Source organism: Lepisma saccharinum, chromosome 11 (assembly GCF_977018435.1).
Source record: "Lepisma saccharinum chromosome 11, izLepSacc3.1, whole genome shotgun sequence".
Taxonomy (NCBI): Eukaryota; Metazoa; Arthropoda; class Insecta; order Zygentoma; family Lepismatidae; genus Lepisma; species Lepisma saccharinum.
The window spans coordinates 57009191-57035552 of NC_139239.1; the positions used below are offsets into that span (position 1 = coordinate 57009191).

General features: G+C 36.6%; 1 protein-coding gene across 4 annotated transcripts in view; it reads left to right on the forward strand.

Annotated features, from left to right (window-relative positions):
• Positions 1-26362, forward strand: part of LOC145994820 (CXXC-type zinc finger protein 1-like) — a 66457-nt gene that overhangs the window by 33346 nt on the left and 6749 nt on the right. For 3 of the 4 annotated variants that reach the window (XM_083131139.1, XM_083131138.1, XM_083131141.1), the window contains 7 exons: positions 1199-1328; positions 6537-6694; positions 13010-13153; positions 15268-15453; positions 16176-16313; positions 20681-20845; positions 21885-22043. In XM_083131139.1, the coding sequence (XP_082987265.1) occupies positions 1199-1328; positions 6537-6694; positions 13010-13153; positions 15268-15453; positions 16176-16313; positions 20681-20845; positions 21885-22043 (1080 nt within the window). The remainder of the gene's footprint in view (positions 1-1198; positions 1329-6536; positions 6695-13009; positions 13154-15267; positions 15454-16175; positions 16314-20680; positions 20846-21884; positions 22044-26362) is intronic. The other variant, XM_083131140.1, reaches the window with a different exon arrangement.

Genomic DNA, 26362 nt, shown 5'->3' on the forward strand with positions numbered 1-26362 from the left:
TGATATTTCTGTCACTTAATGCACCATATATATTAGTTTGAAAAATTTCAAAAATACAGTTTTGAAAATTTCCAAGGTCAAAGGTTATATATGACCTTGACATAAAAATTTGATTGAAGGTAAAGAAGTTTATTTTTTATTAAAAGAACAATCCTTTAGCTTTAAAATGAGCCAAACCTGGAGATTCTACAGAGCATTCCCTGACATTTTTTTTGCTCTCCCTGCCTTCTCTCTCTTTCCCTTTCTGTTGACGTTGCAGACTGTCACCAGTATAATCCTCCCTCGGAAGTTGTGTTGTGTCCGTGTGTTGAAGATTGTGGCTTAATATGGCACCACAAAAGTTTACATTACAACAAAGGATTTATCATGTCGAGTGTTACTTCTGAAAGAGGAATTGTGGAGAAGTGCAACTACGTTTTGCAACGAAATTTCCTGGTGTTCCGTCCCGTTCCACATAGGAGCACTATATTAAACCTGGGAAAAACTCGATGAGATAGAACAAAGGTTAGAACAGTCTCCTCGGAAATCTATCTGCCACCTCTCACAAGAATCGGGTGTTTCAAAAACCACAACATTTAGAGCCGCTAAAATTCTTAAATCTAAAAATAAAAAATAAATTAAAAGATAAAGTATACAAAGACAATCCGCACATCATCTGTGAGTTAAGAGAGAGTATTGTACGAGAAATGGGAAAATTACAGTAGACGAACTTGCACGTGTAAATGCCAGTTTCCTTCGGAGATGTCAGGGATGTGTTTCAGCAGAGGACATCATTTTCAACACCTTCTGTAGTCAAGGTTAGTACACAATATGAAAACTGTAATTTAAATAGCAGACTCTAGCGAACCCCGTTCACCGGGAAATACAAGCGCTGATGCCGGACCGCTTGCCGCCGAGTCTCGTAGCGAATGTCAGTGAATGCTCTGTAGTTTACCTGCAACAACAGTTATGATTTTTTTCCCTTCGGCCCCGTGCGTCAAATTTTTCATTTTTCTCTAAGTTGGCAACCCTGCTACACAAAAAGTATGCATCGCTGTTGGCTGTTATTGTGCAAATATTATTGTTTCCTCAAATACTACTAACTCTCACATTTTCCTGCAATTTTGAAATTGTGAGGTCTGAGGCTATGTGATTTGGCATGGAATGGCCCTGTAACCACTGATATCATACAACATTATAACACTTTTTTTCTCTGCAGAGATGCAGAGAAGAAGATCCAACATTAAAAACACGTTACAAGCCAAGGAAGAGAGAGGGTGAGACATTGCCTAATGGGGTGCCAGTGTCTGTACCAAAAATGAAGAGGAGGAAGGAACGATCTGATTCTTGTGAGTAAATTAGAGCTTGCTTTCTTAAGTTGTAATTTGACTGTTTATGTACATTCTATGTTTCTCACAGCATTTCCTGAACACATTTAAAAATGATTAGTAAAAACGTATTTAATGAGGCCTGAATATATTGTACTAATGAAATTCTTTTATTGATAATTAAAGATTTAAATTGGTTTTGTTTACAATTTGCATATACTACAGTACACATTAGTGAACTTACATGAAGGGGTTTGTGCATTATAGCTCCTCAACCAGCTTTCCTGCAGCTTACGTTAGACTTCAGATGAATACTGTGTCTCTACCTTTAACCTTTTATGTACCGAACTATCATTGAGTTCAGTTTGAGTAACAATAATTTTTTTGCAGTGTACCATTCCTACCTAATAATGAGTTCCAATTGTTAAAGTGTGTTTGTTTCCTTTGTTGTGTAACTGTGTTTTCTTTGTTACTGTAAAGTTGCTTTAATGTTCTTATGGGTTCGCATAACCACTTTTTGTAGATGCAATATTATCTAACAGTTATTTTTATAGTGGTTTTTATTTTAATATATCTGCGACAATTCGTTCTGGTTTCTTAGAATTTTTTCAAGCTACACTATGTGAGGTTGTGTTGTCTTATGTATATCTTGCTATAGCTTGAAAAAGTTCTGGGAAACCAGAACGAATTGTCGCAGATATATTAAAATAAAAATCACTAATAATAACTGTGCTATATTCTTTTGCATCAAAGTAACTTTAGTTCACTGAGTCATCCAGGATAGAACACTTTATTTTTATTTTTTATTGCTAATTTCTAGTACAAATGTAATAATGTCAAAAGTTATTCTACAGTTTAATTACACAAAATTTTAGTTGATGATATAGATATTCCACAGAATAATCATGTGATAATAGCAATACCAATAATAATTGCTTTCTCGCCACTGGAATTTACAAATGTCCATTCTTGCATAAAAAATATGTTTCAAAGTGACTTCCACATTTTTCTTCCAATCACACTTCTTACATACAAGGTAACCAAAAAGGTTCTTGCCATTCTAGAGAAGTGATAAACAAAGAGCAATACAGTGAATGGTATGTACCTTTAGGTTTCGAAGTAATCTCCATCAGCATCCAACACCTTTTGCCAACGTTCCTGCAGCTGCACAATACTGTGGTGATAAAACTCGGCAGGCTTGGATGCAAAGAAGTCCGCGAGTGCATTCCGTAGGTCTCCCTCATTTGCGAAGGATCTTCCACGGAGGTGGTTGTCGAGGGAATGAAACAGGTGGTAATCTGTTGTTGCAAGGTCCGGTGAATATGGTGGGTGGCACAGTGTCTCCCAGCCAAGTTGCTGAAGGGTCTCCTGGGTCCTCTTTGCCACATGTGGCTTGGCATTCTCATGCAGGAACAGCACACCCTTGCGATTCACCAATGCCGGCTCCTTCTGCCGCAATGCACGGTGCACCCTTTCCAACTGCTGAGAGTAGAGGTCAGCAGTAATGGTTTGACCAGGTGGAAGGAACTCGTAATGCACCACTTGCCAACAATTCCACCATACAGAGAGCATAACCTTTTGTGGGTGCAGAGGTGGTCTTGAGGTGTGAGGAACAGGGTCACATAGCAACAACCAATGTCTGGTACGCTTGGGAGTGTCATAGAGGACCCACTTTTCGCCACCAGTGAGCAAGCGATCAAATATGGGTGTGTTCAGTGTGCCGAGTGAGCAAGGATAAACAGGCTGTCACTCGATGTTCCTTGTTGGCTGCCGACAATGTGTGGGGTACCCACTTGCCTAACTTGTATGACTTCCCTATCCCATGCAGGTGCAGTCTGACTGTTTCAGTGGAAACATGGAATCTTTCTGCAAGTTCATCACACGTTAGACCACTGTCCTCCTCGATGGCTTCTTTCAGGGCCTCGCCGTCCAACACATGTGGTCGTCCACTGTGAGGTTCATCCGAAATGCTCGCATCTCCCGAACGGAATTTCTGGAACCAATACCTGTCAGTGCATTCGTTCACGGCATTCTCCCCAAATGCCTGGAAAATGCGGTGACTTGATGCGGCAGCTGACAGGCCCACTTTAAAGTCATACAACAAACACACGCGAACAAGCTGCTTCGATACCTCCATTTCTGTTCGACACTGGACGAGCTATGACTGCTGTGTGTGCGCAATGTACCTGTATTACTGACACAATGGTCAGACTAACTCCCGATCGCTTGGCAGGCACGTGCGTCATTTCGTTTCCTCTGTGAGCGCATGATTAATGGGACTTCAAAAACGGCAAGAACTTTTTTGGTTACATTGTATAAGAGTAGTCATAAAAGCAGATAATTTTTTTTCAATAGAAAACACTGCACAAAGAGCAGTGGAAATATAGTTCTGATTGGATCTTCTTCATTGTAGTACATTCATATTTAACCCTCCTGGCTGCAAATTCTGGCCAATGTCGTCCTCGATTCTGCAACCTGGTGTCGTTGACACAGAAAAGGATTTCCTTCGTCAGTGAGGGTGACCTTTTTGTCCACTTGCTTTGTTTGATCTGCCTCTCTCTTTCATGGTAGTTTTCCCTTTCACCACGAATAATTGGGGAACACTGAATTTCAACTCTTAACCACAGAATCCGGTGAAAAATGTATGTGCTCACAAGTGCCATCTCCAGTGTAGCAAGAAATAACCTATGCTGCTAAGTACTGAACTTTCTATCACTGTCATAAAAGAATTACAACATACCAATTTTGTCCTTCCCTCTTATATAGCAATTGCAGTCCTTTACAATTGTGTCTGCATTTACACAGATTTTCGTGCAATCCGCTTGTGTACATTGAACACTTGTGACTTCCATACAGTCACAGTTCAATATGTGATGGACTGTTCAGTTATTTTACCATTTGAAGTATGTCCTATCTTTCCTGGGTGGACACTCTGTAATCAAATTCACCTCTTTGTAGTTGATTGTCCTGCTTCTGGAAGTCCATGCCAATGTGGGCGAACTGTACCGCATGAAAGAATACCATTCACTTTCAGGTACTCAAACAAATGTGCTGATGAAAAGTAATTGTCCATAAAGGCAATATAATTCTTAGTCTGTTAAAACATTATTAACTGTTCAATAACACTTCACCCAGCCTGAATTGATGATATGTTTGACCACTGTCTTAGTTACATTCCAGGGCATCAAAGTATTATATTGTATGAGAACCAGAGGAGAACATAACTCTAAAATGGCAGTTTTCAGTTTTGTTTAAATATTCTCTCCTGAAGAGCTCTTTTTGGGGGTCAGATCAACATATCCCCACTTGTAATCCTTAGCATTAAGGTGAAGTCGCCTAGCCATCTCACCCAAGATCACTTGCTGCAAGGGTTGGACCCTCCAATGTGTCATGACTGTAGTGTCATTTTAAGTGTTTGGCCTTTTTTTTTTTTTGAATGCGCCAATTTTGCTTTTTCAGGCAGACTTTTCATGTTCACATGTTTGTCATCCCTGGTGGGAGATGACGACAGTGTTTTAACAAATGTTTTTAGCTTTTATGAAGAGTTGGTCTTTTCTACTGCCTGTGAGGAAGGTTTTAGTTCATTTTTACTTTTTAATCTGTTGCTTTTGTCTTGTGCAGGTCCCTTTACAACCTCACACTTTTAACCTTTCTCAACGGGCTTCTTCCATCCCTTGTTTTAAACTTCTAAGTAAGAACTTTAGATAAGGGGATATTTCCCCATAAACATTGAAGCTTGCAAATTGGGTATACATCCTGATGCACCCAACAATTTTAATTCAATCAGTCAATAACTTTGAGAGTCGGGGCATATTCCCAAGAATACATTGTTTCCTCTCTCCTGTAAATTTGATAAATTGGAGTTACATCCCTCTGGTTCTCACACAATGATATGTAACCACTCTTATGAACATGACACCATAATTTGTATTCATGCTTAATAGGTTTCATGGGATTATATTGTTTTGTGCAGGAGTATCTTTGAACAAGACCATACTTTCAAAAATTGTTAGATACTGTTTCAGTTTCTGGAAGGTGTCATTTAAATGTGTTCTTAGGGGTTTCATCATGAACAGTTAAACCTTGTTTCAACTACGAATAGTAAAGGTGTCCGGAGTGTGATGCTGATCACATCAGATCCAAAATGGCTAAACCTCGCCCACACAAATAAAGAATTTAAATTTAAATATCTAAGAATGTGGTGGAGTTCCTACCCCTACATTTCCCTATATATGCCTCATGGGCCATGGCATGGTGCAAAAGTGCACGTGAACTTTACCTTATATTTAAATCCAGTATGTAAATTTTGACTTGTATTTAATACAGAGCATTCCGTGACATTTGCTACGAGACTCAGTGGTAAGCAGCCCGCATAAGCGCTTGTCTTTCCCAGTGGCAAGCAGCCCGGTGAACGGGTCCATGAAAGTCGCACGGTACAGTCTGTTTGTTTTTTTTCGCTCTCCCTTTCTGTTGACGTTGCAGACTGACGCCAGAATAATCCTCCCTCGGAAGTTGTGTTGTGTCCGCGTGTTGAAGATTGTGGCTTAATATCGCATCACAAAAGTTTACAACAAAGGATTTATCTTGTCAAGTGTTATTTCTGAAAGAGGAATTGTGGAGAAGTGCGACGATGTTTTGCAATGAAATTTCCTGGTGTTCCCATTCCACATAGTACCACTATATTAAACCTCGTAAAAAATTTTAGAGTAACAGGGTCAGTTCTGAATAAAAGTGGAAAGAAAAACCCACGTGTACTAACTGAGGAAAAACTTGATGAGATAGGACACAGGTTAGAAACAGTCTCCTCGGAAATCTATCCGCCACCTCTCGCAAGAAACGGGTGTTTCAAAAACCACAGCATTTAGAGCCGCTAAAATTCTTAAATGTAAGCCCTAATCTAAAAAATAGAGTATACAGAGACAATCCGCACACTATCTGTGAGTTAAAAGACAGTATTGTATGAGAAATCGGCAGAATTACAGTAGACGAAATTACAGGGTCCGCGACTGACGTGGCCCCCTTTCACCGGGAAAGACGAGCGCTGACGCCAGGCCGTTTGCCGCCGAGTCTCGTAGTCAATGTCAGGGAATGCTCTGTACATTAAAAATCAACATCATGGCATCAGTAATACTCATCCTCCATTATGTGTTGCAAATTGTGCATTTGTATTTGTCATTTTAAAATTTATCATTCATTACATGTGTATTAAATGTGCCTTAAATTCTGCAGCTGAGGGAAGGTCAAAATCTGCACGAAGATGTGGGGAATGCATTGCTTGTTACCGTACTGAGGATTGTGGGAGATGTGACTTTTGCAAGGATATGAAAAAGTTTGGTGGACCAAATAAAATACGCCAGAAATGCAGACAGAGGCAGTGCTTGAACTTCGTAAGTTTTTGTTCTGGTATAGCATATTCATTACAAAAATAGAACATTGGTTTACCTAAGTCATTTCTTGAAGATTTTATATTTTCTTTCTTTCAAAATCTAAACTTACAAGGGAGGTTATCTAAGTGTTCCCCTCCGATTTCCATGAAACTTGGCAGGTGTATAGAGGGGCCTAAATGAAGAAATACCTTTTTTTTTTTTGTTTCAGGAAAAAAAAAAACTGTTTTAGGGGGCAACCCCTCCCTCAAATGTCAAGATGAGGACAAATTGAAGTGAGGATCTGACCCCTGTGTCCCCCTTCGATTTCCATGAAACTTGACAGGTGTATAAAGGGACCCAAAGGAGGAAATATGTGTTTTTTGTTTCGGCTAAAAACTTTTAGGGTGCAAACCCCCTCAAATGTCAAAATGAGGACAAATTGAAGTGGGCATTTGACCCCTGTCCCCCCCTCCAATTTCCATGAAACTTGGTAGGTATATAGAGGAGCCCAATGGAAGAAATACGTGTTTTTTTTGTTTCGGCTAAAAAACTGTTTCAGGAGCAAAAACCGCCTCAAATGTCAAGATGAGGACAAATTGACGTGGGGATCTGTGTCCCCCTCCGATTTCCATGAAATTTGGCAGCTGTAAGAGGGGCCCTATGTATGCCCCCTGTTTCTTCCTATGCCATATTTACGTGGTTTCGGGGTCAGATCCCCACTTCAATTTATCCTCATCTTGGCATTTGAGGGGGGGTTTGCCCCCTAAAACATTTTTTAGCCGAAACAAAAAAACACGTATTTCTTCCTTTGGGCCCATATATACACCTGCCAAGTTTCATGGAAATTGGAGCGGGACACTTAGATAACCTCCCTTCTTAGTGTAAGTATTTCTTATTATGAGGCTCAAATGTTTTACGGATTTTCAAAGTGTGATTTTTTTAAAAGAAGTACTTGTGAATGAATGTGTGTGTGTGTGTGTGTGTCATAAGTGAATTTTACCAGATGTTTTTTCTAAGCTCTTCTTTGATTGTATAAGTTAAGGGAGATTGGAAATGCTGCATGTAAAATAATGTATTGCATCAAATAACTGAGAGAATAGCAACTATTAACAGGCAAATTATTCTTTTCATTTTAACTTCCTATCACTGTTTTTCTCGAAAAAGAATTTTTCTTCATATCTCATTCGTATCATTTCTTCCCTTATCTTGATCATCTCAATTTCACTCTTGCTTTGTTCATTTGAGTTTATAAAATATTTTTTGGAAACTTATACTTGAATTAATGTTCTTCATATTAGTAGGGCATCTTCCCAACTATATTGTTAACATTTTCAGTTCTTCATTGTACATTACATTGCACTTCTTTTAATAAAAAATATCCCATCACACATGCATAAGTATCCATGTAAATATCTTCATGTGCATGTCCAGAAAGTGAGGACCAGGTAGAATTAATGCTAAATGTTACACTAGTTTCCATATTTATTGAGGTATTTATTGTGTTGTGACATTAGTTTTTGTATCCCTTTTTCAAAGAATCTTTGCACCAATATGTTCAGGAAGACATTGTTGGAAACTATTTTGTGCAATTTTGATCTATATTTTTCTGTGCCCTCTGTGTGCTATCTGTTCTTAGTGTCTGGATGCACACTGTATATTTACTTCATTAACATGGAAAATAATCAAGAACTTGTGCAAGTAATGTACTGTTATTTTATTGATGCGAAATTTAAGTTACTACCATGCATAACTTAGACAAACCAGCATTCCCCAATTTTAATTAGCAAGTAACGTTTAACTGATATTGTATTTAAGAATGGTTCATTGTTGTGCCACTCACTTAATTACTTTTTCTGTAATCCTTTTTTTTTCTCTCGCATAAACCTCATGTACAATGCATAGGAGCTTTGTAAATATGTATATATCTGTTTGTATAAATGTAGAGGTTAAAGTTGAACTGTTTAAACGGCAGAATTGCAAAGGTAAAGGGAGTAAATAGATTTGAGACTGGTTTTCACAATTTGTGGAGGAGAACTGGTTTTCACAATTTGTGGAGGGAGAACCCTCAGTTTTAATTTAGCTGTAACATGCATGAATGAAGCTGTGAACTATTTAAAAATATTTGTATTTTTTTTTTAATGACAAAAGTTTGCTTTTAGCTTTGTAATTCCTACCTCTTTGCACATTCATGAATGTGCTGTGGGTTATTTTCATAATAAGTGTATAAGCTTTATGTTGTGGACTTAAAAACATGCATATTTTATCTGCAGCCTATTCCCTAATTCTTACTTTATGAAATATCCCCCCCCCCCTCCAATGAGCTGTTCAAATGTTACTAATTTTCCACGGCAGTGATGACAAGTTTGCTCTTTTATCAGCTAGTTTGTTGTTCCCTTTGCCAGTAATTAGTTTTAATGTGTGCTTTTGTGTTAATACATAGGTGGATAAATTGATTTTATGATTAAATTACAGCTGTTTTAAGTATTCAAATGTATGAAGAACTGATGCACATAATTGAGAGTAGCAGCATCAGTGTTGATATTGTTTCAGCCTTAGAGAAGATACTGGTCTCGCGTGTACTAGCACTAGATTTTTTTTTCACAAAACAACACATTGCGACCACGTGGTACAGTCATTGTCTAAATTATGTATCTGGAAAAAAATGGAAGAAAACTTGACCTACATTATGTTCAAGATACACTGAATTAAATGTTAATATATACATCCTTGGCAAAGCAAGTGTGAGCAATGTGAATCTACAATGCAACTTTATTGTCTCAAACTTAAATAGCAAATAAAATTGTCAAATGTGAATTTTCTGTCATGTTTGTGGCTGAAATTATTTTTCTGTAAATCCTCTTCTTTGCATGTAAATCTCTTCCCCAACAAAAAGGCTAAATGCTAAAAATTTGTTAATTTATTAAACTCCGCGCTAACCATCACCATGATCCACCATTAGATTATTTCAAGGTTTCCCAACTTGTACGAGGCGCATCCAGAAAGTAAGTTTCCCTATTTTTTTTTTTTTTAAAAAAAATGGAACCAGCGTGTGACAGACGTCTTCAGCTCTTCGTCGTTGCCAAAATGCTCACCGAAGGACAGGAATTTCTTGAGGTGCAAGAAAACGTGAAAATCGCTGGTAGCCAGATCAGGACTGTAAGGTGGATGATCAAACAACTCCCAGCCAAATTCCGTCAAAACAGCTGCTGTGTGCCGAGCCGTATGTGGACGAGCATTGTCATGGAGGAGCACAACACCTGCAGTAAGCATGGCACACCTCTTGTTTTGAATGGCACGTCGCAATTTCCTTAGTGTTTCACAGTAATGGTCAGTGTTCACCATTTCACTTCTGGGGAGGAAGTCAATGAGCAACATGCCCTTCCTGTCCCAAAACACGGTGCACATCACTTTCTGTACCGACAGCGTCTGTTTGAATTTCTTCTTGACCGGAGATCCTCTATGCCGCCAATGCATTGACTGCTGCTTGGTTTCCGGGGTGAAGTGCGAAATCCACATCTCATCGCCCGTGACGATCCTGTCGAGGAAATCATCGCCGTCATCATGGTAGCGTTGCAGGAATGTCAGTGCTTCTCCTGAATGTTTCATTTTGTGTTCGGGTGTCAGGTTTTTCGGCACCCACGTGGCACACAATTTTTTGAACAGCAGGCGCTGCATGACAATCTCATGCAACACGGATCGCGATATCTGCGGAAAAAGGCTACTCAACTCCGTAATCGTGAAGCGACGGTTCTCTACGATGCGCTGCAGCACAGCTCAACCAGATCATCAGTGATGAGGGACGGATGCCCACTGCGCTCTTCATCATGGACACTTTGACGACCTTCTGAAAACTGCCGACACCAGCGACGCACCATCTGCTTACTCATAATGTTCGGCCCATAGACCTCACAGAGCTGACGATGAATGTCAATTGGCGCAATGCTTTGTGCATTCAGGAACTTTATCACCGACCGAACCTCGCATGCGGTGGGAGAAGGAATACGAGCTTCCATTTCGGACCACTGCTGCCTTGCTACTGGCATGCGGCGGGAGAAGGAATACGAGCTTCTACTTCGGACCACTGCTGCCTCGCTACTTACGCCATGCGGGATCTGTCCGCCTGGCATATGATTGATACATCTTAGCTCTGCTGCGCATGCGCAATTTACACGGCTCATTATGTTTACTTTCATGGGAAAAAAATAGGGAAACTTACTTTCTGGATGCGCCTCGTACTTACAATTTCTGTACAAAATATGTACTGCTTGACAAATACAGTAACACTGAAGTTGTAGGACAGTGAGAATCTGCAACTAACAAACTAGTGTTTCCAAACTATGTTCTTTGCCACACCATCTTAACAACATTAATAATAAATGAATGAAAATGAATCTGTCCATGAAAATAACAAGAGAGTATACCTTTATGTATAGTTTTCACCTCCCATATTTTGTGACACACTTGGTCTCATTGCAATAAACTGTTTATTAAATGCATTACTGTTTGAAATAAAATTTCAGAGTTTAATTGGAAAACAACTTTTCATGGTTTCCTGAATAAAGTCAATATCATACTGTATTACATAATATAAATCATGCCAGGGGAAATAAAATCCAATGCCAGTACTTTCTTTTAAATAATGATATGCTGTAGAACTTGACAGATTATTTATACCCGTTCGAGGTTAATTGAACAATTGTTACATTATAGTTTAGATTGCTAGATTATTTCTGTAGTACATAGGCTTAATGTGTTCTAGCTATAGATATGCATAGTATACAGACAAACGTTCTTAGTGTATTTTAATTCATACTATTAGAAGAAAGTTACCACTAAAATATATTGACTGCGTGCAAGAGACGAACATTCTACAATGTATTAAATAATAGGTTCCATTAGAGAAAGGTATTAACAGAAGTCCTTAAGACTTCTTGTAGTGATTGATTGATCTCGTTTCCAGTAGTGTGCAAAAAATGAGGGGGGAGGCTAATTTTTCTACCTAGTTAGTCAATCAATGTGGCATCATCAGAGCAACATTATTATCTTTCCAATCATTGCCACAAGTAGAGGTTCATTCACTTTATGTTTATTAAGATATGTTTTTAACTGATTGAAAATAACATTTTTTTAAATATCTAAATATCACAGGACATTCTTGCTTGCAAAAGATGTGGTTCAGTTGATTTTAGGCTCTCATATTTTGCATTTCCCACTCCCACTTCTTTGTCCAAGTTTCTTGACAGGCTACAACAGAGTTTGTCTCCAAACTGGCACAGTTCCAATCTTCAGCTAATATTATGAAGAAATTGGATGGAGTAAATGCTTTGGATTATTTTTCTTCACTTTTCTACCACTTTTGGTTAATCACGAGGATGAGCAATGATGTGATGAAATTGGAAAGAACACTCATGCCAGGATTCAAACTCAGGACCCCTAGTGTTGTAGCACACTGTGCTAACCACTTCCAAAGAGGTCAGCAAAACCAGATGGAGCTGGAATATATAGCCAAGTATACTGTGACAATTCGGAACGAGACCTGTGATTTGCCTGCCTTAAACTAAAATCTTATTAGTTGGTTGTTGACCCATCTTGGATTCTCGATTTTCATTGCCTGGAATATTTTTCCTTCCACAATAGCTGCACCTTTTTTTCCCCCTTGTTAGTAATCCTTGCATTTGACTAATTTTCATGACTGAGCCAATGAAAATCTAGTATTTAGGCAGGCCAATCACAGGCATCCATATGTCACAAGAGTAATTCGAAAAGATCTCTACAATGTCACAACTCTTGAATGAATTGTAACATAGTAATGTACTGTACAGAAGAGAAAAGAAAACAACGTTCGATAACAAATTGAAGGTATTCTGCATCAAGCTCATAATATGGATTCCAACAATGAAATCATAATTTGGTTGACTAACATGTGCACAGTTATTCATAATAGATTAACTGCTGATCTACTAAATGAATTCCCAATTATGATATGTTCTGATTATTTGTCATTTCTCACCTATGCACATTACTTATACTTCTTAGCAAGGAATATTTCCGTCAATGAAATTAATAATTTTGTAAATGTGCTCATTCTGCAAAACCTCATAGCAATAATAATAATAATACTGTTCCAGCTAGTAAAGTGAAGAAAAAATGCAAATGTGGGTGAAATTCACTAGATTTTTAAATTATTAATTTCAGTTTATATGTAGATAAAAATTTGGCTGTCTAGTTACAGTATTATTAGGTAATACTACCTTTAGGAAGATGAAAGGTTGAGAATGCTTTAGTAATAGTGTTGTGTTGTAAGAGTTCCTGGATGGAGAACATCTTGGTTTGCAGGGACTCCAGTGGTCATCTCATGTGAATACAGCAGAGCACGACTCTGATGCAGAGTATAAACCTGTACTACGGGAAGCCAACTACTCAGATGAGGATGCTAGGGAACCTAAAGTTTCCAAACCACCAAAACCGAAGATTAAAAAGGTACTGGTTACAAAGTGGATTTCTGAACTTTAAAGGAAAATAATGAGAATTGTTTTTAATTTGCTTTACTAGCGTTGAACTGAGGTTTTCATTATTTGCATAATAACTTTAATTCCTTGCAAGTTAAAAATTATTTGATTATGCTAACCCACAAAAGTACTACAATTAGGATGGGACTTTCCTTGATTTCTAATTATGCATGGTGCCAAATTATGGTAGATGTTCGTGTTTTGCATGTAAATTCAACATTGATCAAGGCAAGGGAGGTAGAATTTGTTAAAAGCAAAAATCGTGTGGTTATGTTTTGGTATATTTCAAGTCATGTTTTGTTGTAAAAATATTGTATACTCTTCTTTCTTCCTTATTCTTAATTCAATTGCTTTAGCATGATTTTTATTAGAGTTTAGTACCAGACTAGGTTAAATGTAATTTAATAAAATATGCATAATTTGTTTTGGAATGTAATTCCTAAACTTTATACATTAGTTGTAATATGGGTGGTAGATGGTATCGTAGATGCAATAGTTGGCTTGGTTGTAGTGTAGGTGGAAATATTTTCATTTCTTTTGGAACATTGTTATCCCATGCAAATAATTCTGTTCACTGAAAAGCAAACAAGTCCTTTTTTTTTTTTCAAAAATAAATATAGATTGCATGAATAGAATAACTGGTAAAATTTAGGATGAAAAAGGTGGATGTAAATATATATTATGCTTGTTTTTGTATATGCTTTGTTGGTTGTGAAGTGGTGCTCTTACGAGCTCCAACAAGATTTTTGTTTATGTATGTGTGTGAGTGTGTATTTTTAAGCATTACCATAGTTTTATTTTGCCATGTTTATTTTTGTTAAGGCATAGAACTATTGTTTTGTTGTTATTTAATATTCAAATTAGTTACCTATTTCTTGTGAGAGATATGAATATTTTTGTATTACTTGTGCAATAATGTGGCTGAATTTTTATTCCGTTGTGTTCGTTCGTTATTGGTCTCAAATAATGTACATGTCTTATACAGTGTGTGGCAGTCTTTCACAGCATGTAAATGACATACAGGTGAACAACTTTTTTTAAGGTGTTATCATTGAGGCCTTGTTTCAACACTAGGGACTAAAAAAAAAAATCTGAATCTTTACTGAGTCACTCTCACCACCATGAACTATCATTTCTATCTTTCCATATCTCCTCCTCAATAATTTTTGTCTTCTCTTTATCAAATATCTCTGTATTGTAAATAGATATTTTTTGTCCTCTAAAATATATTTCAGTGTACATTGGATGCATTCCATCATAATATTGTTTGGGGGTGTAAGGGGTGACATCCAAAAGACAAGCAAATGTCAACCTTACTTTCACATAGTACACCCTGGACTGCATTTTGCAGACTAACGAGATACTGGTGTATGGAACCATTGCCAGTATTATGTGACTTTTGTTGTGTGCTGTCCATGTACATTTGTTGGTTGTCTCCTCGTACATTTCATCATAACACAATTCATCCTCATTTTTGCATTTAGCCAAAAGTGGCAGCAAAGTAAAATAAAACAAATCAGACAATCAACCAAACAGTTATTCAATCACGCAGATGAATGTCATACTGGCTAGAAGGGTTAACCTTATAATATATATCTGATGAAGAAGGAAAGTCAAAATAATGTTTGAAAGAAATGAATATTATGTATCATAATTATCAGTAAAACCGTGTTATATTATTAAACATAAAACAGTAGTACTTCACTACATACTACTGGATAAGTAATTCCTTATGAAGTTTGTAGCATTTGTCAATTGAGAACTTACATATGCATCTAATCTATTCACCTAATTTTGTGAAATTTATGAAGTAACAATGGAGGAGGGAGTCTGTTTATTAAATAGTTACCACTTGCCTGTTAAATTAGCTTAATAGGATTTAAAACATTACCTTCATACAGTTAGGGTTAAAATTTAGTAACCATTTTATTTTTACATTGATTATTCATCACTTACACCCTCGTCGCTTTATTTCAAGCCTCTTGATGTCATAGTTAAGTGAAAGTGTGGAATATATGTGTGTGCATGTTAGTGTATTTTGCACATCCATGTATTCGAGAACTAAACAAGCAAGATCTTTCTCAGGTGGAGACCAGAAAACCTCCATCTCACCGCAAGAAGAAAGATTCTGATTCCGGAAGTGAAAAGTATGGAACAAAAGATTTTACTCGTCAATGTTTTGGACCTGCTTGTGTGGAAGCAGCAAGACCTGGAAGTAAATATTGCAGTGATGACTGTGGAATGAAGTTGGCAACTAATCGTATTTATCAGGTGAGCTCATACCATCTTTTCCTGTATTGCATCACTACTGATTTAATTGCAATGCTTTCATTATTGAAAAGACAAATATGTGTGTTTGCATGGAAGCAGGGCCCCCGTTATAACATTTTCTTTGGATATTTTTTTATTATTATATTGTTCATCTATTGAGTAGAATCGGTTCATTACTTTATGTAATAATGAAAATTCTGTTTGTGTAACCATACTGCAGGTGTTGGGAATTCATTTATCATCTATGGAGATGTCAGTTGAGGAGTCTATTCACAATTTCTGCACTGAAGAATCAGTTTTGAGTCCTGGTGTTTGTATGGGTGTTTCTTTGTGACTGTCGCTTCATTACTTTCATCTAATCATTTATCTCCATTGTCATGATTAGTTCAAAATGACAGAAAAAGAATGTAAATTAAGAAAGTGCAAGTCTCAATTGACTTGGTTCAATGCAATTAAATAGAAGGAGTCTAAAACACAAAATCTAGCAGTGGTTAGGTTCAGATCTTTTTGTATGAATGTTAGACCATTTACACTTCAAACACTCCATGAAATATATTAAATGCAAACAAGAGATGACCTGAAGCTTTACTGTTCCATGAGTACATATGTACATTTTTCTGTAAGAAACAAGATTCTCTCTCCACCCCCTTTCAATATTTGTATTGTAATCAATAAATCTGTGAACCTTTAAGAATTGTAGAATTTACCTGTTCTCTTTGTAGGTTCTACCCCAAAGATTGCAAGAATGGTCCATGTCCCCATGTGCTGCAGAGGAGCAAAACAAGAAAGCTTTAGAAAACGTTAGAAAGCAACAGCAGGATGTTCGTAATATTTTGCAACAGCTTGATAAAAGACATAGGGTATGCATCATTTAACAATTTGTTTCATTTGTGTGTGTGTGCTTTATTTTGTAATGAGATACACTACTATCTTCATAATAAAAGAAAACAATTGAGTAAAATTTATATATGTTTGTTGAAAACCAAATTTTTTGTGGCCATATGTTCTTTACACAAAGGATAGTAATTAATTATTAATAATTAAAAATATCAATTGTAATATAGGCAAGTGAACTGTAACTTAATTCCTTGGGTTCCACCAGAATGTAGAACCTTTTGTGCTTTGATACATAACCCACAGTCCTGCTATCTTGGTTCTAAACACAGTTGTAGTAGCATCACAAAATACAGTGCATTCTGCTAAAAGGTAGATCATGGATATTAATAGTGAGAAATTTTTTTCATACTTTGTAAGTTGCAGCAAGTGCTAAAACTTGTCTCCATGGTGTTCTGCACATATTAGGAATGCCTTCCCCTATACCTGGCTAAGTTTTTCAAGCATTTCTACACTTATACAGGGTGTCTACTAGTCAAGAAAGTCAAGAAATCAATAGGTAGGTCAAGGAAAAGTCAAATTTTTGCTAGTTTGTACAATATAGTGAATTTACATTGTTATATACATTACTTGGATTGGATAAAATTGAATATTTGGAAATCTAAAATTCTATTGAGTTGTGGTTGTTGTGAAAATATTAAAGTAATGTGGCCATTCCCCATCCATGATGAAGTCCGAAGCATTAATTTTTACATGCATTAATAACACCAGTCGACATGGATTTCGATGTCTCGCAGATGACTGTTGTCTCTGAATAATTTCAGCATGCCGAGTCCAAAAATGAAATCCATTTTTTCCCATCACATCAGAATTTTTCACAATCAAATTATGGTATTCACCATTACAGTACATTCAACATTCATTATACCTGCCGCAAAATTAGTTTGGTATTGATGCTTGGGAAGCACATGTTGAAATCGGGTCTACGTCACTGCGGGAGGGTGGGTTGCTGGCATGCGAGCCAATCAAAATCTTCCCAGTGCTTCACCCAAGTCCTGCTTACCTAGCAACAGAAAACGTTTATCTCGGTGTTGCCGCTTATCAGGCAATTCTTCCTGCGATCAGATTTCATGTTGTTGGGAGAGGACGTGTTGTTTGTTGCGTTGCATTGCTGTGATATTTTAACCCGTCAGTTCGTTTTGTGTTTATTGAATTTAGAGTATTCTTTGTTGTATATAGAGTGTTATTTTTTGTACATAATTTTCTGTGTTCTGCTTGAGTGTGTCGTGAGCTTGTGTGAAGAATGTCAAGCACAGGAGGCAATACTCGAGATGACAATGTTCTAAAGAGGCCATGTACTAAAAGAAAAAGGAATTCCTCTCAAAGACCAAACGTGGTAGATGGTTTGTTCTGAGCGCAAATAATTTGAGCAAGAGAAAAACAATGAGGGTCCAATCATTTCTATAAATAAAGTTCTGGACAGGACTGCTGCTGCTTTCGGCGTGTCTAAGAACACTATTGTTACCATAGGGAAATAAAAATATTATGTGGTAGAAATAAATAAATAAATGCGAGGCTTCAAAATTGAAAACTCCAGGAAAGAAGAGAAATATCAGTAAACACGTGACAAATTTAGATACCTTTCAGCAAGATGCTATTCGTCGCCATATTTACTCTTATTATAGGAGGAAAGATCATCCCACTGTTGGGAAACTGCGTGTTTCGTTGAAAGATTCGGCATTTTTTCAAGTGGGGAAACATCTTTAAGGACAGTCATAAAATATCTGGGATTCTCATACAAAAAAAAATAATGGATGCAAAATAAAGTATGGAGGGATATGGGGATGTGGAGGTAGAGCTCCACACATTCTCGACTTCGACCTAGACCATATTATGGAGGTGATGTGGTGATGTGCTTCACCAACCACCTTTACCGCAGGTTTGCCCCAGGGCTGAGTCGACCCCGGAGCCGCTCGGGATATTTGAAAAAGTTCCAAAAAACCACCGCGGGTCTCATGCGTGAAAGTCAGACACCCCACCAACTGAACTTTGTGCAATTCAGTTGTGGTATAATTGAAAGACGGGCAGACTTTTAATGGCAACTTTGGAAAGAAATGATTATTGAAAAGGTAACATGTAAACAGCAACTTTGGAAAGAAATGATTATTGAAAAGGTAACATGTAAACAATGCTCGTTTCGTTAATTCGTTCATGTTGTAAGGGAGATGGAAATGAAGAAAGGAAACAATAACACATTCATCATTGTTATTCCGTTTTCCTCAAAAACAATAACACATTTCATCATTGTTGTTCCTTTTCATAGCACGTTTTCCTCGACACAGCATCAGACGGCTGCACTGTGTATTGTACCGCATGATATGGCAACACCGTGACACGTGTTCCTTCAGCTTTCAATACCAAACTAATTTTGCGGCAGGTATACATAATGCAACAAAAGAGATTTTGGGTTGTTTCGTAATCAATACATGATCCTGGAAGTATTTTCAATGCTGATCACGGAAATTACATCCATTTTTTTCCCATCACATCAGGATTTTTCGCATCAAAATTCTCATATTCGCCATTATATCACATTTATTACACAGCACAACAAAATAGATTTATTCAATGGTTTTTGTTTGTTTGCAAGCCAATATGTGATTCTGGAAGGATTTTGAATGCTGATCATGCAAATGACATCAATTTTTCCCATCACGTCAGAATTTTTCACAAATACACATCAAAATTCTCATCCTCACCATTCCATTACACCTATTACAGAACGGAACAAAATAAATTACACAAGGGAAATGTTGGTTGTTTACAAACCAATAGCTGATTTTGGAAGTATTTTAAATGCTGATCGTGCAAATGGCATCAATTTTTTCCCCACCATTTCAGGTTTTTTAGAATTTCACAATAAAATGTGGTTCCATTATTTCCTCAATAGAGGAAATAACATATTCCGTAACATATTGATTTTCTACAATACAAATCCTCCAATTTTGAACCATAAATGCATGTAAAATTGTGTGCATTTAATCCACCTTCCACCTTTACATGAAACATTAGCATGAAAACTGACTTTAATTGCGTAGTTTCGAAATGCACCATGAAAATTTCCTTCACAAAATGTCCAATCCTCAATGGTATAATATGGTGGGTTGATTGAACTTAGTGACAAGGAGCAAAATCCTGAAGTGATGGGTAGAAACTGATGTAATTTCTGTGATCAGCATTCAAAATACTTCCAGAATCCCTTATTGGTTTCGAAACAACTATAATTTCCGTTGCATAAATTTATTTTGTTGCGTTGTGTAAAAAATGTGATGTAATGTGAATATGAGAATTTTGATGGCAAAATTGTTAAAATTCTCCTGTTGTGATGTGAAAAAAGGATGTAATTTCCGGGATCAGCATTGAAAATACTTCCACAATAACTTTATACATAATAATACATTTTGAAACAACTGAAATTTCCCTTTTGGTGCATTATGTAATAAATGTAATGTAATGGCGAATATGAGAATTTTGATTGTGAAATTGTGAAAAGTTCTGACGTGATGGGAACAAATGGATGTTATTTCTGTGATCAGCATTCAAAATTCTTCCAGAAACACCCATTGATTTGAAAACATTGGAACTTTTTATCTCAAGATGTTGACCAGTGTAATTATAGCAAATCTTAAATGTCTTCATAAAGTACAGCTTCAGTTTTCATTTTAACCTGCCTTGTGTTGGGTGTTTTCCATTGAATAAATATATCTTTTTTCTTACTTGCAACTATACCTAAGTAGGAGGTGATTAAATAAATGTTAAGAAAAAGAAAAAAGAAGTCCTAGAGGATAGAACGTTCAAGAAAAAGTTATGAAAAAGTCAAGAATTTTGCATTTGTTATTTCGTTAGACATCCTGTTATATTCTGTACTGCAATGCAGGTTCTCATTGGTTCCTTAATTGAGGAGGATGACTTCTTGAGTTTTGTCCTCAGATGTGGCATGTCTTTAAAAAAATTTTAGGTTGCAACATGCTCACAAACAATAGTGTTGTGGTCATAAAATGTGTCATGTACTGTCTTGCCGTGACCAACGTTCACACAAACTGACTTACTGGTAATGCCATTGCTTTGTAATCAAGAGGACCCAGGTTCAATACCTGGTTGATGTACATCGTGGTTTGAATCCCACTTTAAACTGTACGTTCAGCCCCAATTTGCCTCCATAGACACCGTGCACTGCACCATGCCCTGATATTTTGTGGGCACATAGAGATGTTGATATATTGATTGTAGTTCTCATCATGCCATAAGGAGGACTCACTGGCTCGTTAGGAACTAGAAATCTAAGTAAAGTTCTGTTCTTTTTGTTGAAGACCAGTTTTTACTACCTTTGCAGGAGCTTGATGCTATTGTGGCAAGAGCCAAGAATGCATCAATTGAACTTCGCAGCGAAGATGAAGCAGATGAGACTGAAGGTGAAATGAGCATGTATTGCATTACATGTGGGCATGAAATTCATTCACGGACTGCCATTCGACATCTGGAAAAGTGTTTTAACAAGGTTAGTGAAATGTTTGAGTTATTCTTCCATATTTAGGTAACTGTTTGAGTTTGCATTTATTCTTATAATATAAGGTATATTTTTACCAGTTTTTTTTAGTAGCAAAATCTACTTTCATTGAAGTTACTGTTTGCAGAATACGTAAAGGATGTTTTATCAATCATCATGGTTATAATTTTTCTAATTTCATTACTCAGGCTGCTTATGCTAAATTGATTTTACTAAAGAAATAAAATCATTGGAGATTTATGCTTAATGACTTCATTAGTAGTGATCAAAAATTCAGAGTATGAAGTTAGGGTGAAAGCAAATATATTATCTGTGGAGAATATACTTATATATATATATATATATATATATATATATAATGGATAAAAGCAAGGAGGGCCAAAAGGGCTAAGTAAAAATCTAATAAGGTAAAAGGAAACACTCACCGGACAGTAGGAAAATTCAAAATTTTCGCTAATTTATAGCATCATCGGTGTGAGAAGAAACAGAAGACGGAACCGGTGATTTATATATATATATATATATATAAATCAAAGAAGGTAAAAGGAAACACTCACCGGACAGTAGAAAAATTCAAAATTTTCGCTAATTTCATAGCATCATCGGTGTGAGGAGAAATAGAGGGAACCGGTGAGTGTTTCCTTTTACCTTCTTTGATTTTTACTTAGCCCTTTTGGCCCTCCTTGCTTTTATATATATATATATACACACACACACACGCAAACGCACACACACACACACACACACACACAGATATATACAGTTTTTGTACCAAAAATGGCGTTATTTCTCGAGAGAAATGTGTGTCTCTTTCACCAGAACTATGTATGAGATTAAACTTAGCAATTGTTTTAGACTAGTATATTGGAAATACAAAAGGAGTACAACAGTAAAAAACTCAAAAAGTGTCATATCTAATATTAACTGGCTAGAAAATAGTGGAAGTTTCCAGATAAAATTAATAGCTTGTAGATTTGTAGAATTTATTTAATGTAGAAATGTGAATAAATATTGTCTTTTTCCTTTATAGTATGAAAGCCAAACTTCATTTGGATCTATATACAAAACAAGAATTGAAGGCAACAACATGTTCTGTGATTATTATAACCCTTTAAATCGAACTTACTGCAAACGGTTGAAAGTTATGTGCCCTGAACATTGCAAGGATCCTAAAATAAGTGATACAGAGGTAAGTGAATACTATCTCTATATGTATTAAATTTATTTCAGTATTGATTGTTGCTGCTGCAATTATAAGTTTCGCGATAGTATGTTTTTCTTGTTAGTACATTTTTTTCTGGTGGTCCCTGCCAATTTTCGTAAGGCTGTGTACTATTATATTTCAGTTATACATTTTTAACTCTGCTTGCTGGAGAGAATGCTGCTCTGGAGTTCAAGATTTCCAAGATAACATCTGCCACTCGTTCCCATACTGATTTTCTTATCAGCTGCAACCATGTGACCAGACTTGCGACTTGGAATTCTATTTATGTCTCTTGCATCAGAGGGCATGGAATGGGCAATGCAACCTTGAACCGGATTCGCCTGTTCTAAATAATTGTGCTTTTGTTTTTTGCATTGTGTTGGGCAAATCGTATCTGCACCTAAAGCAGATAGGAAACTGATATATTTCAAGCAGTCAGACAAGTAACTGGCGCCACACTACTGTCGTCGTAAACATTACAAACAAGCTGAAGAAAGGGAGGGGGAGTAAAGAGTGACCTGCAGGAGAGGGGGCGAGTTCTCCGCTGTGACTTGTTACAGTCATATTTAAAGATAATACGGTTGTTGAAGACAGAAGTTGCAGAACTTTTTATGTGTAAAAGGAAATCGCAGATGAACAAATTATTGAACATTGTGACTTATTTTTACTGTGCGAATGTTTCTGAAGAAAGCAGCGATTATACTAAACAATGTGTGCATTTTTTTTCTGCAAGCGCCATTTGAAAAAAGCACTGTTTCCCCTTTCTTACTATGGGATAAACTCTCAACTGCTCAACCACTGTATTCAAATTCTAAATGTATGAATGAACAAAAAGCAACATTTTAAGAAACATCCGAAGCGGGGGCAAAAGGCCAAAGTTTGAATTTTTCCATAATTACGCAAAATTTCTCAATGCAGGTTTTTTTTTTGGGGGGGGCACGAGCATTATATATCCTCATAGAATGGTCTTTTGTTGTGCTTCCCTAAAAATTTGGTCCATCCAGCATTCATAGGTCCGACACTAGAAGCGTAATTCCTTAATTACGCAAAATTTCTGAATGCTGTAGTTATTTTTTTTTCCTTCGAAGTTGCTGCACGAGCATTACATTCCTCATAGAGTGGTCTTTAGTTGTGCTTCCCTGAAAATTTGGTCCATCCAGCATCCATAGGGCCTACACTAGAAGCGAAATTCCTTAATTACGCAAAATGTATGAATGTTTTAATTTCATTCTTTTTCCAAAGTTGCCGCACTAGCATTACATATCCTCATAGAGTGGTCTTTTGATGCGCTTCCCTCCAAATTTGGTTAATCCTAATTATTGGAAGGCACAATGTATAAATTTTACCTTGAAGACAAAACTAATTTTCTTCTCTCTTAGGACAATTAGTTTTCGAGCTGTGATTTTTTTTTTGTACTTGCAGCATGTTTGAAAAGCGCATGCTTAAAAAGGTGCCTGCTTCAACGGGAATACCTCCATCCACTAAAGGTTTATTCACAGAAGGCTAATTGGGACTGCACCTACAGTTTAAAGTGGGGTCTGAACCATTATATGCCTCCACCGGGTACCTAACCTGGAACACCTTGATTACAAGGTGGCGACGTTATTACGATGGCAAAAAGATTTATACGTTAGCCCCCTTGAAAATCCTGGGCATGCCACTGGCTCTAGTGTTACAAAGCATTAATCTTGTGTTACCCGCAAGATAAGAGTTACGGTTTTGTTTATCAGAAGACAGTACATGAAGAAAAATTGCATCCTTGATGTTGGATGAGGCATTGCTGTCAGAAGCGATATCGGCAAGGGACTGCTTTGGAAGAGCTAGACATAACACTGGTGCCGGTAGCAGCCTCCCTCCAGACAGATTGGCACCAATGCACAGGTGGCAGAATAGAAGGTCCTGCACGTTTTAAAGCTAAAGCACTTGTTGAAGACAAGAAAAGCTGGACTATAGCATTCATTAATTTTTTTTTAGGTCAGCAGCATGCTTATTCCCGAACAAAGTATAATGGTACCATAAAGAGTACCATTATAAAAATAAAAATAAAATAATGCGATCAGTTGAAATCTACGATCTGAGTTCGTATTTGGAGGTTTATATTCGCCCAAAATTAAATTTACATCACTTTGGCTTTGTTTTCATTGAAGTACATATCAAAACTTCAAGCATTTAAAAATATTTTAATAACTCAGCCATGTAATTTGGTTTATGATGGATCAGGAAAGTACTTACCGTAGATTCCCAATTAATACAAAAACGCACATAAATTTGATTTCACTAGATTTTACTAGATCATTCATAAGTATATTGGTACGAACATGCATTTCATACGGATTACCAACATATACAAACCATTTGAAATACGTTTTGGTGGAATTTCGACAATAAAATTAAGATTTGCTACAATAAGCATCTTGAAGAGTAATCCTAAAGTTATATAATTGTTGAACATTGCCAGCTCTCATAGAGGGAAAAATCTAAGTTGTGCATAAAAAACCTTTTCCCCACAAAAATTATAAAACCTTTATTTACCTTTGATAATTAAAAAATTATACGAAAACATGTAATAGAGTATTGTAATATCTGTTTTATTGTACCAACTTTATTTTACAATCATTTTCATGTATTAACACTACAATTGTATAATTACACATGTCAACAAATTTTAACTTTGAAAATTGTACAGAGAAGATACATTGTGATCCTGTATCAATATGTGATGCTGATTCCCAAAATGTAACCCAATTTTTTTACAGCACCCTCAGATTTGTTGTTACTTTAGTTTTTAGTATACTACGTACAAAAAAATGCAACAAACTTGAAGAGCATACATTTGCAATAATATTGCATGTTGTTGAATATATAATGGAAATTGACATCCAAAATGACAAATTAAATGTATGACAAACATTATATTATACATATATGTATATCATTGTAACACTACAGTTAAATACAATTTAGTGTAATACAATAGATGTATCTGTGACAACTTGCATTTTCATAGTGGAATGCAGGAACCGCTTAAAGACAGTTTTTCTGTTATGTGCTGTCGAATCCTCTCTTTGAAAGAACCAACAATAGTCACTCATCATAGATGGATCCCATTTTCCTTTATACGTGTAACGCTGCTCCATCTGCAAAATGTCCTGGTGGAAGCGTTCACCTTCTTCGTCACTCACATCACCCAGATTGTTAGGGAAAAAAATTGAAATGGGAATGTAGGAAGTGGATTTTGAGAGACATCCTGCACCCCAATGCCTTGTAATTTTCAAGAAGTATTTGCACTAGTTTTTCACTATCTTCTTCTTTCTTATTGCCAAGGAATCCTTTCACAACAGCTTTAAATGAGTCCCATGCTGCAAGTTCCTTGGGAGAAAGTTTTTCTACAAAAAGGCTATCATTTAACAATTTTTTAATTTGTGGTCCAATGAAAATTCCTTCTTTTAATTTTGCATCACTCACAGCAGGAAAAATTAAACGTAAATATTTAAAACTGTCTCCTGTTTTGTCCATATCTTTTACAAAATTTTTCATTAGTCCTAATTTAATATGCAAAGGAGGAAGAAATGCTCTCTGAGGATCGACTAAACTGGTAAATTTGACATTATCTTGACCTGGCGTGAATTCTTCTCTTACTGGCCATTCTGTATGTATGTAGTGGTGTTGAGTATCACGGCTGTCTCAGGGGCACAGAAAATAAGGATATTTGGTAAATCCACTCTGCATGCCAAGTAGAAGACCAATTACTTTAAGGTCTCCGCATATATGCCAACGGTATTTCTCGTATTTAATTGCATCAAGGATATGGCACATATTTTCGTAAGTTTCCTTCATTACTACTGTGCTACAGGCACAGATGGAAATTTATTACCATTATGTAACATAACTACCTTTAAACTAACTTTAGATGCGTCAATAAATAAACACCATTCCTCAGAATTATGTTCCATGCCTAAATTTAACATCGGACCACCTTAATCATTGCATGCACAAACTCCAGAATCTGTAATGTTGAAAAATGGCAATAAATCGTAATTTCTGTTTCTGTGCACTGAAACCTTTGTGCCTTTATTAAGCAACTTCCATTCTTGAAGCCGAGAACCCAGAAGCTCTGCAGACTGTTTAGATAGGTACAAATCACATACCAGATCGTTAAGTTCCTCTTGTGTAATGAGATGTGACCCTTCTTCTTCATTCTCATCTGGAACATAATTGTCATCATTTGAAGTACAAGGATCCAGCTCCATATCATCATCAGCTGGTTCAATCAAATCTGGCAGTGTAGAAGGTGACACTGGAAT